Source organism: Xiphias gladius, chromosome 14, assembly GCF_016859285.1.
Source record: "Xiphias gladius isolate SHS-SW01 ecotype Sanya breed wild chromosome 14, ASM1685928v1, whole genome shotgun sequence".
Lineage (NCBI taxonomy): Eukaryota > Metazoa > Chordata > Actinopteri > Istiophoriformes > Xiphiidae > Xiphias > Xiphias gladius.
The window spans coordinates 9,994,411-10,011,704 of NC_053413.1; the positions used below are offsets into that span (position 1 = coordinate 9,994,411).

The 17,294-nt window shown below is 38.9% G+C and overlaps 1 protein-coding gene across 1 annotated transcript; it reads left to right on the plus strand.

Moving 5' to 3' along the window:
• The first annotated feature begins 7,188 nt into the window (after positions 1–7,188).
• On the plus strand, positions 7,189–16,619 carry asip2b (agouti signaling protein, nonagouti homolog (mouse) 2b). Its single transcript, XM_040144264.1, is given in 4 exon segments — positions 7,189–7,315; positions 7,419–7,542; positions 14,652–14,752; positions 15,674–16,619. Coding segments are annotated over 3 exon segments (378 nt in total). The 5' UTR covers positions 7,189–7,315; positions 7,419–7,433; the 3' UTR covers positions 15,842–16,619.
• Positions 16,620–17,294: the final 675 nt, after the last annotated feature.

The window sequence follows — 17,294 nt, forward strand, 5'->3', positions numbered from 1 at the left end:
TAGTTGCTTACATCATCTTTTGAATTAGGCTTTAAATGTACAGTTAGTTTCAGTTTGACTGGAACATACACACAAATCCTCAGAGCTTGAATGCCACTGTTAATGTCGAAGTTTTGACATGATGGAATTTCCCAGACGTGGGGCTTTCCTACAGAAGTGTTTTTTTTGTTTTTGTTTTTTTTTTTGATGTATGGCACTCCGATTCAACCGGGTGTGAATAATACATATCAGTATAAAAAAGTGAATATACTTCCTTAGGTCGTAAATATCTGATTTAGTATATATTTCCAGTCACAATATTGTTACTAGACAATAATGTTAGTGTTTACATAGTTAGCATTTAATCATGATGTTTTTTTTTTGTTTTTTTTTCAGTTTGTTGTTTGTGCTTATTCCAAACAGAAAGTGCTCTACATGCCTTGGGGGCAGGGACTCAGTGAAGCACATGACTGTGTTTGCGTTGACCCTTGTAATCGGACACCCCCTGACTCACCACCTTATTGCTGCTGTTAGTGGTTCTCACACAACGTGCATTGTTGTATTTTTGATGAAGACTACCGATAAGAATACCCCTGCAAGGAACACAACTCGGATCAAAGGAACTTCAGTTCTAACAGACAGGGATCATTTGCACTGACGTGGTATAAGCAGGGTACTAGACTCTGTGTGTCCTTGTGTGTTTCTCTGTTCATAGTCATAAACTTTCTGTGTTTGTTAACAGCATCAAATCCTCACTAAGATCACTACAGATGGCTGCCTCCTTTGTTCAGTCCCATTCCCCCTGGACTGGATTGGGTTGTCCAGGTCCTGGACTCAGAGGGGGTCCCTCATATATACAAGTTCTTCTTCCGACAACAGTGATCTTTCACCTCCAGAAAGTAGTCCCTGGGTGAGAGGACATGAACCCTCTTGGCTGCTGCAATTGGGGCTCTTATCCTGGATGACTCCTGAAGTAGACTAAGAGGAGGTGTGTTAGATGGGTCGTCCGCACTGCTTGACGGTGAAGGGAGCCACGGGGTATCAAGTCATTCCAAGACAATAGGCTCAGGTCCAAATGAAGTCATTGGTGTTAAAGTCAAATTGCAGTTTTTCAATTTTGCTAAGTCAAGTCTAAAGTCACCAGATTTGTGACTCAAGTCCAAGTCTTGAGACCTCGAATCCACACCACTGTTGTTCACATACAATAAAGTTGTCTTAGATTACAATTATAATCAACTGAGAAATTTAGAAAGAGAATTTTTTTTTTAAAATTATATAGCTGAAAATGCAGATTGGGCCTGTCAGAGAATCTGATTAAGGACATTTGTTCAGGCAGATAGTGTATCATCAAATCATCATCATCATCAGAGGACAATCTTGTGAGGTTCCCAATCAAACACAAAATTCTTCAAAATTCTCTGCTTCTCTTACGATTAGTGATGGTATGATATATATCAATCAGGTTTGACTACCATAAGTGAAGCCAAGGATCCTTGACTTTATCAGCCAATTACACCTTTTCAAAAAGTGGTTTTGAAACCCAAAATAGACACTGTGTATGCCTCTGTGGGTCTATTTTGCTTGAACAATGTGTGTTTATTTTTATTCTTGCTTTCATAATTATTGTTTATTTCTTTCAATATCATGGTCAGGAAGTGGGATCACTAATAGCCTCGTTAGACTTTCATCTGACATATGCAGTTCTCATTCAGTTGTTTTTGTTCATATTGTATGTTTTCATTATACAACAAGAGTAAAATGAACTGATGTCTTAGTGCAAACACTACAATAGCAAGAATGTAGCCTGGTTCCCGACCTCTGAATCCACGCTGTGATTTGTTCAGTGATTCAAGCAGAATGAATGAAGTGACACAATAGCCCCCTTCAGTCTGATATCAAGGCTATTATGAATGGGGTCTGAGGCACTGACACACTCACACACTTCTTTCATTGAAACTGTTAGGTCAGCCACTGAAACTGCTTACGAGGGAAACAGCTCTCCTCTGCTTTTCATAAAAGAAAACCATCTCAGCCCATTCTCTAGGAGCACTGTGTTCAAGGCTCAGAGAAATTACCTTGAGAGTGACGGGAACAGAGCATCAGGTTCCCCTTGTCCCTTTCACTCAGGTGCAGTGGCTCTACTTTTGAACACTGCTATACAGTGCCACCATCTGGTGATTGTATTTACCTTTAAGATGTATTATTCACATTTATTGGCAGTCAATACTCGTCCTTCATTAAAGAAAGATACATAGGTACTTTACAGGAATACAAAATGCTTGATATTTTAAAGTATTTATGGTTGATCCACTGTAAGCACGTGGCGGATCAGTGGTGACCACTGTACTCAAGTGACCTTCATGACCTTATAGTGGTGCAACAGACTCTAACCTAGAGACAACAATGTACAGCATGTTCTTGTCGCAGTAGCACAAAGAGTAAATATGGCAGGACTATAGAACTGTTTACCTTGTTTCTTGGTTTGATTCTTGGTCAACATCAGTTATTGAGTAATCCCCTCAATATACGATATGCGTTACATGGCAGGAGTTTTTTGAGCGAGAATGCCTTGTCAAACTTTAAGTCCATATGAATGCAACATCAAGAATGTAGAATGCAGCTGCCAAAGTATGCAAACCCCTCCACATCCTCTAAGGTTTGTGGGTACATTTTCCCCTTTGTGCTGCTCATGCAGGGGATTCCCGCCCCTGCTGCCTGTATGTAGTTACCTGTTGTCTGTACCTGCCTGCCCGCCTGTCCACCTGTCTGCATGTAAGCCTGGTCCTCATCACTTTCTTATTAAAGTTCCCTTCATTGCAGCAGCCTGCTTGTGTGTCCACGCTTGGGTCCTCCCTGCCCGTGCTCCTACCACCAGCCGTGACATGTCAGTAAATGATCATTTTTTTTAAGCATTTGTCTTTGCACTGAATCACTGGTCATAACTGGAAGTGCAGCTGATTGTCCACAAGAGCTTAGTTCTCTCAAATTAAAAAAATGTCCAACAGTAAAAGCAATTTTAGGTTTGAAGTTTATCAGTGCACAGAACATTAACCAGTCAAAACTATCTCTCAGCATCTGCATCCAATTGTACTTATTTTCCAGGTTAATGTCAAGTACTGCAAAATACATAATATGACAAGTCTGGCTCAGTGCTTTTGTAATAGAGGAGAGACAAGGCATTGTCATTAAATAAAAATGTATTGTTCCACAGTGAAATCAATGGATATCTGATCTTATAATGTTCTTCAGGTCCTTACAGAATTCTCTGATCTTTTCACATTCCCAAACACAGTAAGAGAGAAATTCCTCATACCATTGATTGTGAGATACGTGCCAGGTGTATAGTTGGATGGATTTTTTTTTACTTCTTCTGAGATTTCAGAGATGTTAATGCAAGGAAATAGTTAGAACAGAGCTATATGATTTTTCAGAAAATCTATCATCAGAATACTCCGAAAATCAGTGGGATAGACTCTGGTATGTCCATTAGATTTCACTATGCAGGTAATAATGAAGATCTGTCTGTCTGAGACTGTTTTATGCAAACACTGGGCCAAAACACCCGGGTTTTTGTCCATACAATGTGACTCCATATTTCTCTTTCAGTTCCACTAAGTCTGATGCTGCTTTATTAGCAATCAGTTGGCTGTCAGACAAATTCTATTCAACACTTGGAGTAATGTTTTGTGAATCATCATAAATCTATACATCCTGCAGCATGATCTTATATAACCATACGAGAGTATTTATTCAGTTTAGACTGTAAAACCACTCAAAGCAAGAAGACTGGTATGTACTTGAGTCACACTAACTCCAGCTGAGTAGGTATGTCTACAAATGTCTGCTGAGAGGAGATCTTAAAGTGAGTTATTGTATCTTCATCAATTTCAAAGAATTGCATGAAATCACCAGCTGTAATAGACTCACCAGGGAAATCAGAAGACATTTAATTAAATGTGGGATCATTATTGTTCAGACTGTAAACATGAATCAGATTTTTTTTAATTTTAGACAAAGGTGATCTTAAACTATTATAGTCCTTTAGTTCTTCAAACACACTCTAAATAAATTTTTAGATAAGAAGATGATAAAAATCTCACCATGCTATGTATTCTTACATTTTTGCGGCCTCTCCTGTCAGAAAGTTTCTAGTTAAGATATCCTGTTTACTTCCAAGTATTTTATCCTGCCCGCCACCTCTTTCACATTTTGGAGTTTGTTTACAGTCTTTGACACAACAGCTTCCATATGTTTTAACATTAACCTGAATCTGACCTCCCATTTCATCAAAATCAGAAAAAAATGAAGAAGCAGATGTATAAGGAAAATATTGGACAGGCCCAAGAAAAACTCCATGGAAGTCCGTGTCCATTTGAAGCATTCATCCATGCTGTGGCTGTAACTGATCATATATAAAAAGCTGCTAAACAAGCATTTGAAAGACTCACTGTCCATTACAAGCTTCTAAATGAACCATGTAGCGACTATACTATAGGCTATTGTACAGTTGTGTTCCCAAGGCTCCCAAGGCTCCTGGTTGTGACAGTTTACTGTTTAACACCAGTGGCGCTTTCTGTGGCAGGCTACTGCCGCTGTTTGTGGCATCTGCTTGTGAGATGCCGAAGTTTATAGTATATTAATGTCAAGAGTCGTCAACCTTGCATAAGAGTCGCTAGCAGTAGTAGTAGGTTTCCTCAGTGTTTTCTGACGGCAACCTATTTGGTGTTCTTTATCTATGTTTTTAAGAAAGGCGTTCATACAGTGACTACAATGCTATTCTAAAATTCGGTTATGAGATGTGAAGATAATGAATCTCGGGTGCCAAATTCACTCAAGTCAAAGTCAGTCAAATAAAGTGTGTGCTAATAACACCATCTGATTCATATCATGGTTTCTTATGTTGCAACGTGGGGAAAGAAAAGAAGGGAAGTTTGTAAGCCTACGTATTAGTTTATATTTTTTTTTCATTCTGTGATTATTTCTCACTGAAATGCTACTAATCCTGAGTTTGAAGCATCACCATAGTAGGGGATCTGTGTTAATGCTAGGCCTTTTCTCTTTTCAGTGTTCACATTACTATTTTTATTATTAATTTTCAGACCCAAGGGTCACAACAGGCAGCACCATCAAAAGCTACATCAGCTGCAGTGCAAAATGACAGGGCACGAGAGGCTTTAGGCCTTGCAGCAGTAATGAGCATTATTTACCATTAGGATGAAACAGAGACACCAAGATCCTTCTGTTGGCACTGCAGTGGCAGCCTGTGGCAGGTAGGCGGCACTCGTTCGGCAGTTGAGAGATGCTTCCCTTGATTCCCCCTCCATTTTATTATTCTTATAAGAAATGTATAAGAAATGTGTAGACTACTTAATAAATAAGAAATGAAAATCTGAAAAAAAGTCAGCTACACGTTGGTTACGCAAATTTATTTACAAACTTTTTTTTGTGACATAAGCAACAGCAGAGTGACAGCTGACACTGACATAGTTAAGTGGAGTAAATATTAAAATAAAAAAAAATACAATTCTGTAAATATCTTTAGTATTTAGTGTTAGTATTTTAGTAAATATCTTCATTTTCTCCACATATGTCAGTGTGCCATTAGCCGCCAGAGGAGCAGGAGGAGGAGGAGGAGGACTACCTGCCACTGCGGCGCCACTAGGGGGATCCTGGCCTTGTGTTACAAGACAGCAAAGACAGACTGGCTCCCAGTTTACTGCAGGTAAAGAAATTGGTTGTCATCAGTGACTGCATTCTTACTTTCCAATTGCATATAAACTATTTCCAGTTTTGTTTACTATGATAAAGTGGATTTAAGGCCCAAGTGGTTTCCTTGTGGCAGGATTTCATTGGCATTTTCTAAGGAATCTCAGTCAAACAGCCAATGTTTTGAAGAACGATGTAAAAAAAATACTTATTGTTAGTCCCCTAGTTGCTGAGATGCATTTGCATTCATTTTTGACAGGTAAGGCTCTAACTAATAACTCTTTCCATGACGACTTTTATTTTAATCAAGCACACATTCTAACCAAAGTCTAAAAATCAGGGTATGAATTTGCAGTGCTGTGATTGAGAAATAAGGAACAAATGTAGAAAATCTGGAACCAGGAAACTTGTATGTCTTCACTCTTTACATTAATTCAGTTATCTGACCATGACTCCACGGAAAGCATTATTGATACTGGGCGGATTATCCTGTTCAAATAAAGTAAACTGTAAATTTTCTTTTTATTGGAGACGTTTTGACATGTCGCAGTGGAAAAGCACATGTACTACTAATAAACATCAATAATGACACTGTTTTTATCAAGTGTCCCAGTACTAGCCTGAGGCCTGTGTGAGCATGTAGAGACTGTGCTTGAATGACATCTGTCCAATTAGTTTTTGTTGCGGCTTGTTATGGTGGGAGAAGTTACATCTACATCAGTCTTAGTGAGGTTTGGTGACCTCAAGTAATTCCATCATAGCTTCAACCAAGCAGAGCACTGGTCTAAACAGCTGGAATGAGGGAAAACACCTGTGTGGGTGTTCCGGGCCGTGAAAGAAAAATATAGGATATTTTCACCATGGGCCTTATTCTGTCATCAAGACACATTAAAATTGAATTGTCTACCTCACTGTATAGACACTTGTACCGGGGTTGTTGTTCCAAGTCCTCTCTTCCGCTCGCACGGCCACGGGAACTGCAGGTAACCATGGCAACAGCAGAGCTGATTCAAGCTCCGGTGTGAGTTTATTCTCTTGATGAAACAAACCTGGCAAAACTGAGGTTGAAACTTACTAATAACAAAATTAAAATATTGTACTATTCCGCCATGTTCTCCATTCTCATATAGAGTTTGCTCTACTTTTATACACATTTGTTTGTACCTATGTTGTACTTCTATCAGATTAGTATGAGTTCTGCTAAAAGGTAACTTTTACGAGTATGATTTACTTCTAGCATATTACTGTTGATATAGGCGGTGATGAAGATGATATCCATGTAATTGCCCGTGTTAAATGGTCTCAAATACATTTTAACCCTGGTCTTTATTCTGGGTTGGACTTTACCACCAGGCAAGTTAGGCAACTACCTAAAAGGTGCCTGTCTTCATTATGTCTTGTCACAAATGAATTTCCTGCCTCCCAGTCGGAGTTGTTGTCCGTTGCCAGGGCAACCGTCGTTCACCCCGCATCATCTCCCGCCGTGTCTCGAGCCCGTCATGTGGGGGCGGCGCGTTTCGGGCTTTGACGTTCGTCGCCCACCCTGTGTTGGAAGTGGCTTGGCAGTGGTGCCTCCTCACAGCCAGAAGGGAACCTGAAGCAACTAAAGTCAGCATTTACAGGAGAAGAAGTACGTGAGTCGTACATTTTATTTCATGTTTTTTTAACCATTGCACCTCGTAGTCCGGCATTTCTTTTATGAAAGTGAGACAGATTTTCTTTCCGTGTCACAGACAGATCTCATCATCATGAGGAAGATTACCATCAAACACTTGTTGTGCTTCTTCCTTCTCGTCTTCCCGCTGTCCTGGGCAGAGGACTCAAAGAAAGATGTGTGGAAGACTGAGAATGATACAGGTGAGGTTTTTCTTCATGAGCACATTCAAGCTGATTTTATTTGCTTTTTTCCCCCTGCGAGCCTTTAAAAATGCTACATCGAGAACGAACAGAGTGCATCTTATACTTTTAAGAAACAGAATGGATAAGAGATTATATATGGCTATTACAGACTGATTTGGCTTCTGCATATCTCATAGTACCATTATAAAATGTATTTAGTCTTTAATTAACCAGAGTATCCATAGGTTTGTTGTGCAAAGTACTGAATACAAAAAAAAAAAAAAAAAAAAAAAATATATATATATATATATATGAAAGGAGGACAGAGGTTGCTCATATCCACTAATTTTTGAGGATTATTATGAAAAGAGCTTGCATATAATTATAATTGTAAATCTGTCCTCATGGGGTTTTGCAATGAGGCTTTTTACAATTCCCCACTAATTCAAACATTTGTGAATGCAATTAATCTCTTCAAACTCAACCACCACCTAAGGATGTGAATACTGTACATGCTGAAATCTTCTGGTTTACAGCTTTTATTGCAGGTTGTATACATATCATCTGTAGTGGTTTGGTCACAGCAGGATGTAGCAGAACCCTACTGTGATAAAGATCATTTAATTCCTGAAATCATCTGCAAAGTCTAGAGACTGTATAATTGCTCAAACATGGCTGATGTAAACAAACTTTTAACAGCATCAGAAACATTAACAAGATTTTGTGATTGTCTTCTGTTAGTTTGTGCACTAAAAGACCTGCCGGTCAATTTGATGATGGCGTGATAGGATATTTCAGTCCTGAGTCAGAAATAATGTGCTGGGGAAACCAGTTGTTTATGTTCATTTAATGAGTAACTGAAAACTAGCGGAAAGTCTTGTTTGTGCCGACCTCCCGTGGCGTGGCATGGCAGCACAGCATATCACCTTATGAAGTTGATATGACGTGTTAGCGAATAGTTGACATACCTCCAGTACATGAAAACAATAGCATTCATTTTAAGTTCCGTTTCTGTCCACTCAATGAATGATCTCTGTCTTTTGTCTCCACTAACAAATGACTCCGCCACCATCTGTCTCTTTAGCTGTTAAATGCTCCGCTGTGTTCTCCATCTAGATGTTATCTTTGTCTGTCTGCTGTTTAGCGCTGGGTGAGTTTATCAGATTTTTTTCTTAATTCGCTAAAACAAGAAGTGTGCCAAAACCGTATGGTTTTGGCTGTAGAAGGAAAACAATAAGCTGAGCGATGCTACAATTCTCTGCAGAGCTGAGGGGAACTGCATGGTCTAGTGGATTTGTCACTAAACGACTCCTTTCACATTACACAGGGATTTTTTTCCATAGTGAGGATAAAAAATATTGATTGGAGTAGCTTTTAGTTGCTGTAGTGATGTGCAAGTAAACTGAGGGTGTGGTCAGTACACCATGACATCACTGTTGGGTGTGGTTACAAGTGCAATTGGGCACACTTTTGACCACACTCATGAATAATGCTCGGTCAGACGTACTGTAGAGTTGAAACTCTCACCCAGAATCATTACGTTGTGTTACTAAGCAAGTTTAAACCTCAGACTCTCTGATTTTTAGTTTGGTCCATAAGTATTTGGACAGTGACAATTTTTTTTGTAACTTTGCCTCTAAACCACCATAATGGATTTGAAACAAAGCCAAAGGGGTTAAGGGGTTTGACAGAAATTTCGCATTAACCGTTTATGAATTACAGCCATTTTTACAAATAGTCCCCCATTTTCAGAGGCCTCAAAAGTAATTGGAATATTGATTGACAATAAGTTTATGGCCAGGTGTGGCCTGTTCCTGTGTTATTTCATGACAATATCAGCAGATAAAAGGTCTGGAGTTGATTCCAAGTGTTGGATTGCATTTGGTAGCTGTTTCAAGGGAACAAAGAGATGTCGATGCACATGAAGGAAGCCATTATTAGGCTGAAAAACAAACAAATAAAACAAACCTATCAGACAGATGGCAGAAACTTTAGGAGTGGCCAAATCAACAATCGGGTACATGCTTAAAAACAAGGAATGCACTGGTGAACTCAGCAACACTAAAAGGCCTGGAAGACCACAGAAGACAACTGAAATGAATGAACACAGAATTCTTTCCCTGGAGAAAAAACCCATCACAGCATCCAGCCAGGTCAAGAACACTCTTGAGGAGTAAGGTGTATCATTGTCAAAGAGCACAATCAAGAGGAACCCTCATGAAATTAAATAGAGAGGGTTTACCCCAAGGTGCAAACCACTGGTAACACCAAGGCAGTTTTAATGCACGGGCTTCCTGGGGCCCAACTACGTAAAGTGACCACTAGGCTCGGAAGGGAACAAAACTTAATGGAGAAAAAAAGTCATGCTTGACTTGACTTTGTGTGGTATGTAATCTGGAAGAAATAAGCCACTGTGACTGGCAGGCTAAATGTCACTCAATGTCAATCACATGTATGTCAGTCACACGTATGACGTGCCTGTCTTTATTGTCCAAGGCTAGATTGGAAATTTACTTCCGACAGGCATGTTTGCGAAAATGTTTGGAAGGAAATATGACAGTGGAGCTCAAAATGCAAAAATCAAAGAGAGAAAGCGCAGCAGGAGTCACAGCTATTAAGAGAAACCCCTAAACTGAGAGGATAATTCAAAGCTGCAAGCCCCGAGGTTGAGACGAGAAATAATACCCTCCAGCAGCAATAGCAAGTGAAACAAGGACACCTGCTTCCACAAGTTAGCAGGCTAGGTCTTTGGTAGGTAGCTAACTAGCCCGACAACATTAGTAAATTTAGCGAACAAATAATGACAGGCCCGTACCAATTAACATTATCATGCGCACCTTGGGCTTTAACATAAGCTAGTGCTAGGCTAGTGATTGTTATCTATAACCATCCCAGACTCTCAGCCTAGATAATGTGGTAACACTTTATAATAATGGTACAAATCATATACTTAAGTAATGCTATGACTGATGATGCTTTAACTTAATGCATTAATTACTGCAGGATGTATCGTGAATTCCTGTTGCTCCAAATAACAAATTATCTAGTCACTATGACTTTATGTGATTAGTTTCACACATTTGTGCACATTTGCCTCTCTGATAAAAAATAGCTTTGTATTTCTATGAGAGCAGACCCAATGGTATTTTTGACACATTTACAACATAATGGATGGAACATGACTTGTTTTTTTTATAGTATTTGTATTGTTGTTGAAAGCAGTGGAGTTTAGTGTGGTAGAGAAAGATGCACTAAAACTAAAATCATCTAGAAGGTACCGATTTACAAACTAGAGGAGAATGATCACATGTTTAAACTCAAAAAAGGTGCCATAGGCTTAGGTTTTATTTGGATGAGATTTGATTGCTTTTGTTGAATATTCAGTTTTCAAAGGGAAACAAAGTATTGAACAGATAATGAACTAATAGTGAATTAATGATGAATCAAGAATTACAATGTGAAGAATTTAAAGTAGCCAATACTTCCTTTTAGTGAATGTTCATTAAGCAACCATTTACGAATGAGTGTCCAATTACGTTTGAGCCTCTGAAAATGAGGGACTCTGTATAAAAATGGCTGTAATGCCTAAACAGTTAATGCAATATTTTTGATAAACCCCTTGAATTAAAGCTGAAAGTCTACGCTTCAATCACATCTTGATGGCCTTTTTTCAAATCCATTGTGATGGTGTACAGAGACAAAATTACGAAAATTGTGTCACTGTCTAAATACTTATGTACCTAACTGTAGCTTTTAACTTCCTTGTGAGACCTTTTCAAAATACACAAGGAAGGAAAAAGTACACAAAAAACAATTCAGATAGACACAAAACCAATCCAACTATTACATATTAATACACAAGATGCAGTAAGGGAACCCTTTAAAATGTAAACATGGGGAGGGAAATGAGGGAAAAAGCACAAGTGTTTCATTATAAACTGTTGAGAAGACAGATGGTGGTTCCACAGAAAATGCTTTGGTTCAAATGGTAAAGAAAAGAAAGTGAAAGATCAAAGTGTAGATGAGGGCCTCAGCATAAGCATGAGGAGAGGCATGAAACATCACCAGGTTGAGCAAAGGTATTTTCTGCACTATAACAGTTCAAGCGTACACATCTGGCCAAAGATTAGTCCCAAAGAGTTGAGCTGGACTGGAAGACAAAGTTCAGCAGCCATCGATCATGAGGCAGAAGGAAAAAGGTGAGATCCACAAAGGAGGATTTTTGATTTGTTGCCTTTTTGAACTTGTGTGGCATCTAGGTTGTAAAAGACAGATTGTGGTATGAGGGTGAGGGTGTTGAAGGTGCCAGTGTCTGAGGTAAGCAGTTTGACTTTGATGAGGGATGTTTTGGTGATGATCCAAAGAACATCTTGGCCAGCAGAGAGGAGGTGTGGAGCAAAATCATTTTTGGTTTCCATTGGAGCACTGACAATCTTAGCTGCTATTTCTGTCTGTAAAAAATATCCCACTGCCAAAAGACTTGGAAATCAAACCAGCTCCATTGTTTATGGGAACACACCAACACGCTTCAAAGCAAACAAAATAATAAAGTATGCCAGATCAGATTGTGAATTAATTTAGGGGAAAAAAATAACTCACCCTACTTATTGTATTCACCATACAGTATCAGTTCTGTTGTCACTGTGAGATGTATAAAACAAATCCATTGCTTAGCATGATCCTTTTGAAATTTACAACGCCGTTTGCAGTTCAAGCTGGACATCGATGACATGGATACTAAATCAGGAGAAAATAAACAATGAGTCAGCTGTTCATAAGTAAAAATCATTTCAAAATACCACAGCAGTTTAAGAAAAAACAACTTTACACAAGGCCCACTTACTACCTTGTTCGTTAGAGGATGGAGTAGCTCAGTTGACATCACATGACCTAAGAAGGAAACTTTGTCACAAATTTGTGAATTTTTTTGACTGAAGTTCCGCTCCTGGAACACGTGACGACAACTGAGCAGATTCTGTCCCATGAGGAAGACTGTGAGATGTGAATGAAAGCTCTGGAAAAAGTTAGTAGGCGTGCGTAAGTCAATGTTTTTTCTCAAACTTTTTATTTAGTTTTAAAACAACACAAAGAAAAAGTACATTAATTTAGCATTTTTAAGCATGCAGTTATAAGCCCTAACATGAAGACACCACAAAAACCACATACACACATATAGGAAGAAAGAGTCTGCGGCTATGCTAGCCGCTCTATGAGTCTGTACTAATTTTCAGTGGTGCTTTAAGCTAATTGCTAACATAAGCATCCTAACATGTTCACAGTGACAATGCTAACATGCTAATGTTCAGCAGGTATAATGTTTATAATATTCATCATTTAAGTTTAGCACACTACCCGTTGCTAATTAGTACCAAACAGAAAGTAAAGTTGAGTGTGATGAAAATGTCGTTAATTTTTCAAGTACAAGGTCATAAAACAAAGTACTGGACAAACTGAAATTTTGACCCAATAACCAAAATTAGTACAATTTGAAACCTTCCTTCCTTAAACAAAAGACCCCATAGGTCATTTGTGTGAGCAGCTTATTATGACCCATAGTTCCGTTTTATTGTGAAGCGATATCTAGCTGTCATGTGAGACAGCATCAGTCTCATCACCAAAACGACATGTTTACGTAGTCGTGACAAAGCCCTCTACTGGCCGCAGTAATTATGATGGGAGCAAAGGAGGAAGTCGGGTGACTTTGTTATAGAGGGACAAAGTCTGCATTGGCAGGAGGTTGGGATGGATGGATGGGTCGACAAAACATTGGACTTGAACAGTGGGAGTCCACTGTTTGTTTCCTGTTTCAAACCAACAGCAAGTTTTTTCTTTTAACCATGACCACAATCATTGCATAACCTTAACTATATGTTTATTTTTGTAACCATGACAAAGAAGGTTCTTTAATCTTAACCAAGTAATTATTTTAACCCAAACCATAATCTTTCCTTAAACCTAACCAAACCTTTACCATAGCATTGTCACACCATAAAAGGTTCATTTTTCAGGTTTATTTTTCAATAGTGATTTTTAACAGTTTATCTTTGACATATCTCCCGATGCGGTAGGGGTGTGAATTGAGGAAATGTTCCAACAGTTCGTATCAAACAGTAGGGAACCTATATGGTTGTTTAGGTTGGAGTACTTGTTATACAATTAATACTCTGGGAACTATGGGCATCTCTACCAAATTTCCTGACAATCCATCACATAGTTGTTGAGACATTTCACTCACCAAAAATGTCAACCTCATGGTGGCGCGAGAGGACAATCAGAGGATCACCAAACAGTAGCATTCATCATCTGGTGACCATGAATGTCTGTACAAAATGCGATGGGAAACCATCCAGTAGTTGTGAAAATATTTCAGTCCAAAAGTGGCAGACTGATCGACCAACAGATGGACATTACTATCCATAGAGTCGTGCCAGTGTGGCTGGCAAAAGCTGTTATGTCAGTAGACAGAATTTTACAGTACTACAAAACTGAAACAGAGGAGCTGTCAACTTAGAGTTTTCTATCTTTTAACACAGTGAAAAACTTATTTCACAAGCCCGTTAATGTGAACAACCCCCCATTTAACAAAACAAAGAATGTCTGTTACTGACACTGATACTTGCTGTTATCCAACAAGAATGAGAGCGAGGGGTGTAGACTTCCGGCTGATCGGTAATAATTCATCTAGCCAAAAGGTCAGCATGCAAGGTTCTCTGCAATTGATCAGGGTGCCTCGTGGACGCCTACCTGTGGGAAGTATTCCAGGCATGTCCAAATGGAACACGAACCCTGACAGGCCCAGAACACCCATCTGTGATATAAATTCTTATAGTATTTCTTATAGTATAGTATTTTATAGTATGCATGTTTACTTCTCTTCTGAGGCAATTCCTGATCACAATCAAGTGTTGACACAACAATAAGAGAGGAAAATAAACAAGAAGCTGCATTGTTGTTTCCCCTTGATGTGTAAGAAAAATATAAGTCTCAAGTGTGGTGAGGTTTTTTTCCTCAGCCATAAAAACTGAATTGAGCTCCACTGAAAGCATAATGATCATTGTGATAAACAATGTTTATTGAATGTGTTTAAAAAATGTCAACAATGATTCCTTTGTTATTTCCAACCCTAGTTTGGAGCCAAGCAAAGACTAGTCGACTATTTGCAAGGCGAAAGATGTCTCCATCACAGGAAAGTAACATTCCTCTAAGTTTTCTTTGCTCTTCTTGAACTGCCATATAAGGCCACTGTATGTTCAGTAAGGTTTGATTATTAATGCTTGTAATAAGAGATGTAAGAAAAAGGCTATGTTTGAATATAAATTGTGAGCAGCTGGCAGTGTAAGGTTTGTATTTGTTGCAAATGTGTATATGTATCTGCACCTGTCAGTTTTAAGTGTTGCCCTTCATTGGAACTTCATGTGCTTCAGAGAAGTACTTTTCGGACATCAGTATATTATGTCTGCTTGTTCTATGTAATGTCATCTAGTGTCTGTTTTCTTTTTTCTTTTTTTTTTTGGTCACTCCGGGGCAGCACAACAGGCTGAAAACACAACAATGACATATTGTCGCCCTATAAAGTTTATATGGTAGAAGTGTTAGAACATGGTTGCTGCTTATTGACACATCCAGCAGATATGAAGCAACATTAGCATTCATTTGGAGTCACATTTCTGGCCAACTGACATATCTAAATCCAATATTCACCCTGTTTTAGCTTAGTTTTGGTCTTTACCAACTCCTAAAGGAGATATCTGGCTCTTTAGATGCTAAATGCGTCACTATGCTCGCCAGCTAGCCCCTAGTGCTTTTTGTCTGGAAACGTCTCTAAGATGAGCGGTGAGAGTGAACCAAAACATTGAAGTTGCAGGCCATAAAGCAAAACAATGAGCTGAAAGACTCTAAAACACTGTAGAGTTGAGGGGAACTGAAGAGTTGGGTGAGTTGTTTTTGGGTTGTTCTCTATGAGCAACCCCTCTCACATTACAACTAGTAATTTGATGTAAATAAAAATAGTGTGTGTATAAAGATTCTGATTATTTCAGCTTTTAAGTTCAGCTGTTTGTGTTTAAAGGGTAGATGGGGATTTTACATACTTTTGCATTTTGCTCTGAGACATTTCATATAAATACTGTCTTCGTTGGTGTTGTTTCAGAAACACAACTCGGACCTTATGACCCCTGCAAATCGCTGCAGCCGCCTGATGGATAGCTGTTCCTCCCGCATTCCGTGCTGCGACCCCTGCGCTTCCTGCCGCTGTCGACTCTTCAACACCATTTGTCACTGCTGGAGATTGAACCCGCTGTGCTTAAAGAGGACATAGATGGAACAAACACACACGCACACAAAAACACACACATGAACAAACACACTCCAGCACCTGGACGTACAGTGATAAGCATATATAGTATATACAGGGAAATTCATATATGCTGGCCTATGGCCTGTGGCTTTACCTTTTTCGAAGCGCAAGTGCAGTTCAGAGAACATTATCATAGTTCAGAGTAAACTAGAAACTTTTGGAAAACCACAAAACAGTCTGAGGTTAAAAGTTAAAGTCCTCTCCATTGTCAGTGACTTCCACACTTCTGTGAAGGAAGGAGAGATTTGAATGAATGTTTGAAGCCATGTGATGAATGTTTTTCTGTCATCTTCAGTCTTCTGGGGCATGAATGGGAAAATAAAATACCCACAGAAATGTTTACAGAATATCTAGATACCCAGCATACAGTATTTAGGTGTAACAAAGGATAAGCAGCATATACTTTTTCATGTATGTACTGTATACAATCACGTGTTAACTGTGTGTTGTGCCTACGGTATTTTCCGCACTATTGCTGCTTTTGAATATCTTTATCATTTCTGCTCTCCTGCCATATTAAACTTGTCTGGACGCCAATAACGGGATTGATATTGGAGCATAAATTTCTTTCTTTAAACTCACTTCCCTACAGACTAAATGTTGAAAAAAAAAAAAAACCCAAATCATCTGATTGGGGTCAGTAATGGTTAAAAAACAGATTTTTCTCCACCTGTGTAAACAATGCCTTGGAGAAGAGATGACGTAGGGTCCCGAATGAGGAATTACCAATTATTGTGGATATGTGGATCTATGAGTAAAGTTAGTTTATATTTTTGCTATTGAATAAAGACGTTCTAAGCCTATATCATCCTTGTGTTTTGTTCTTGTCCTTCTTATTTTTTCAGTGGAAATGTCCTTAACCCTTTTTTGGTCTTAACATTCTTTATACCCGCCTTGTCCTAAGTCATCACAAACTTGGTGAATATCTGGGTTTTCTCGCTTCACAGTGTAGAAAGACTGCATTCAATCATTGGACACCACTCGTCTTTATTACAACACACCTGTCATGACTATTTTTCTTACTAAAATAGAGGTTTATGTCAGCGTCACTGGTATTGTTTTCACCATGTGAGTCTCTGTCTGTTTGTGTGCGTGTGTGTCTGTGTGTTTCATCATACTAAAATGTGGTCCTGGAGAAACCTAATGAAGGGGTTTTGGCAGGTCTTTAGAGGTATGTCTGTCTGTCTGCCCGTGCCTGCGTGGTAGTGTCACCGTTTTGCAAGATAGAGTCACGAAACTTTACAGGTGTGTAGTTCAGATCAAAATGAAGTTTCTTTCTCTGCTTACACCACATAAATTTGAGCAATGAAATTGTGACTGAAAATATTCAAAAGCAAGAACTGAGACAGCAAACACTTCTAGCTGGGCAGCTATGGAATTTTTTGGTGTCGAAAAGGAAGGGAAAATAACTGCA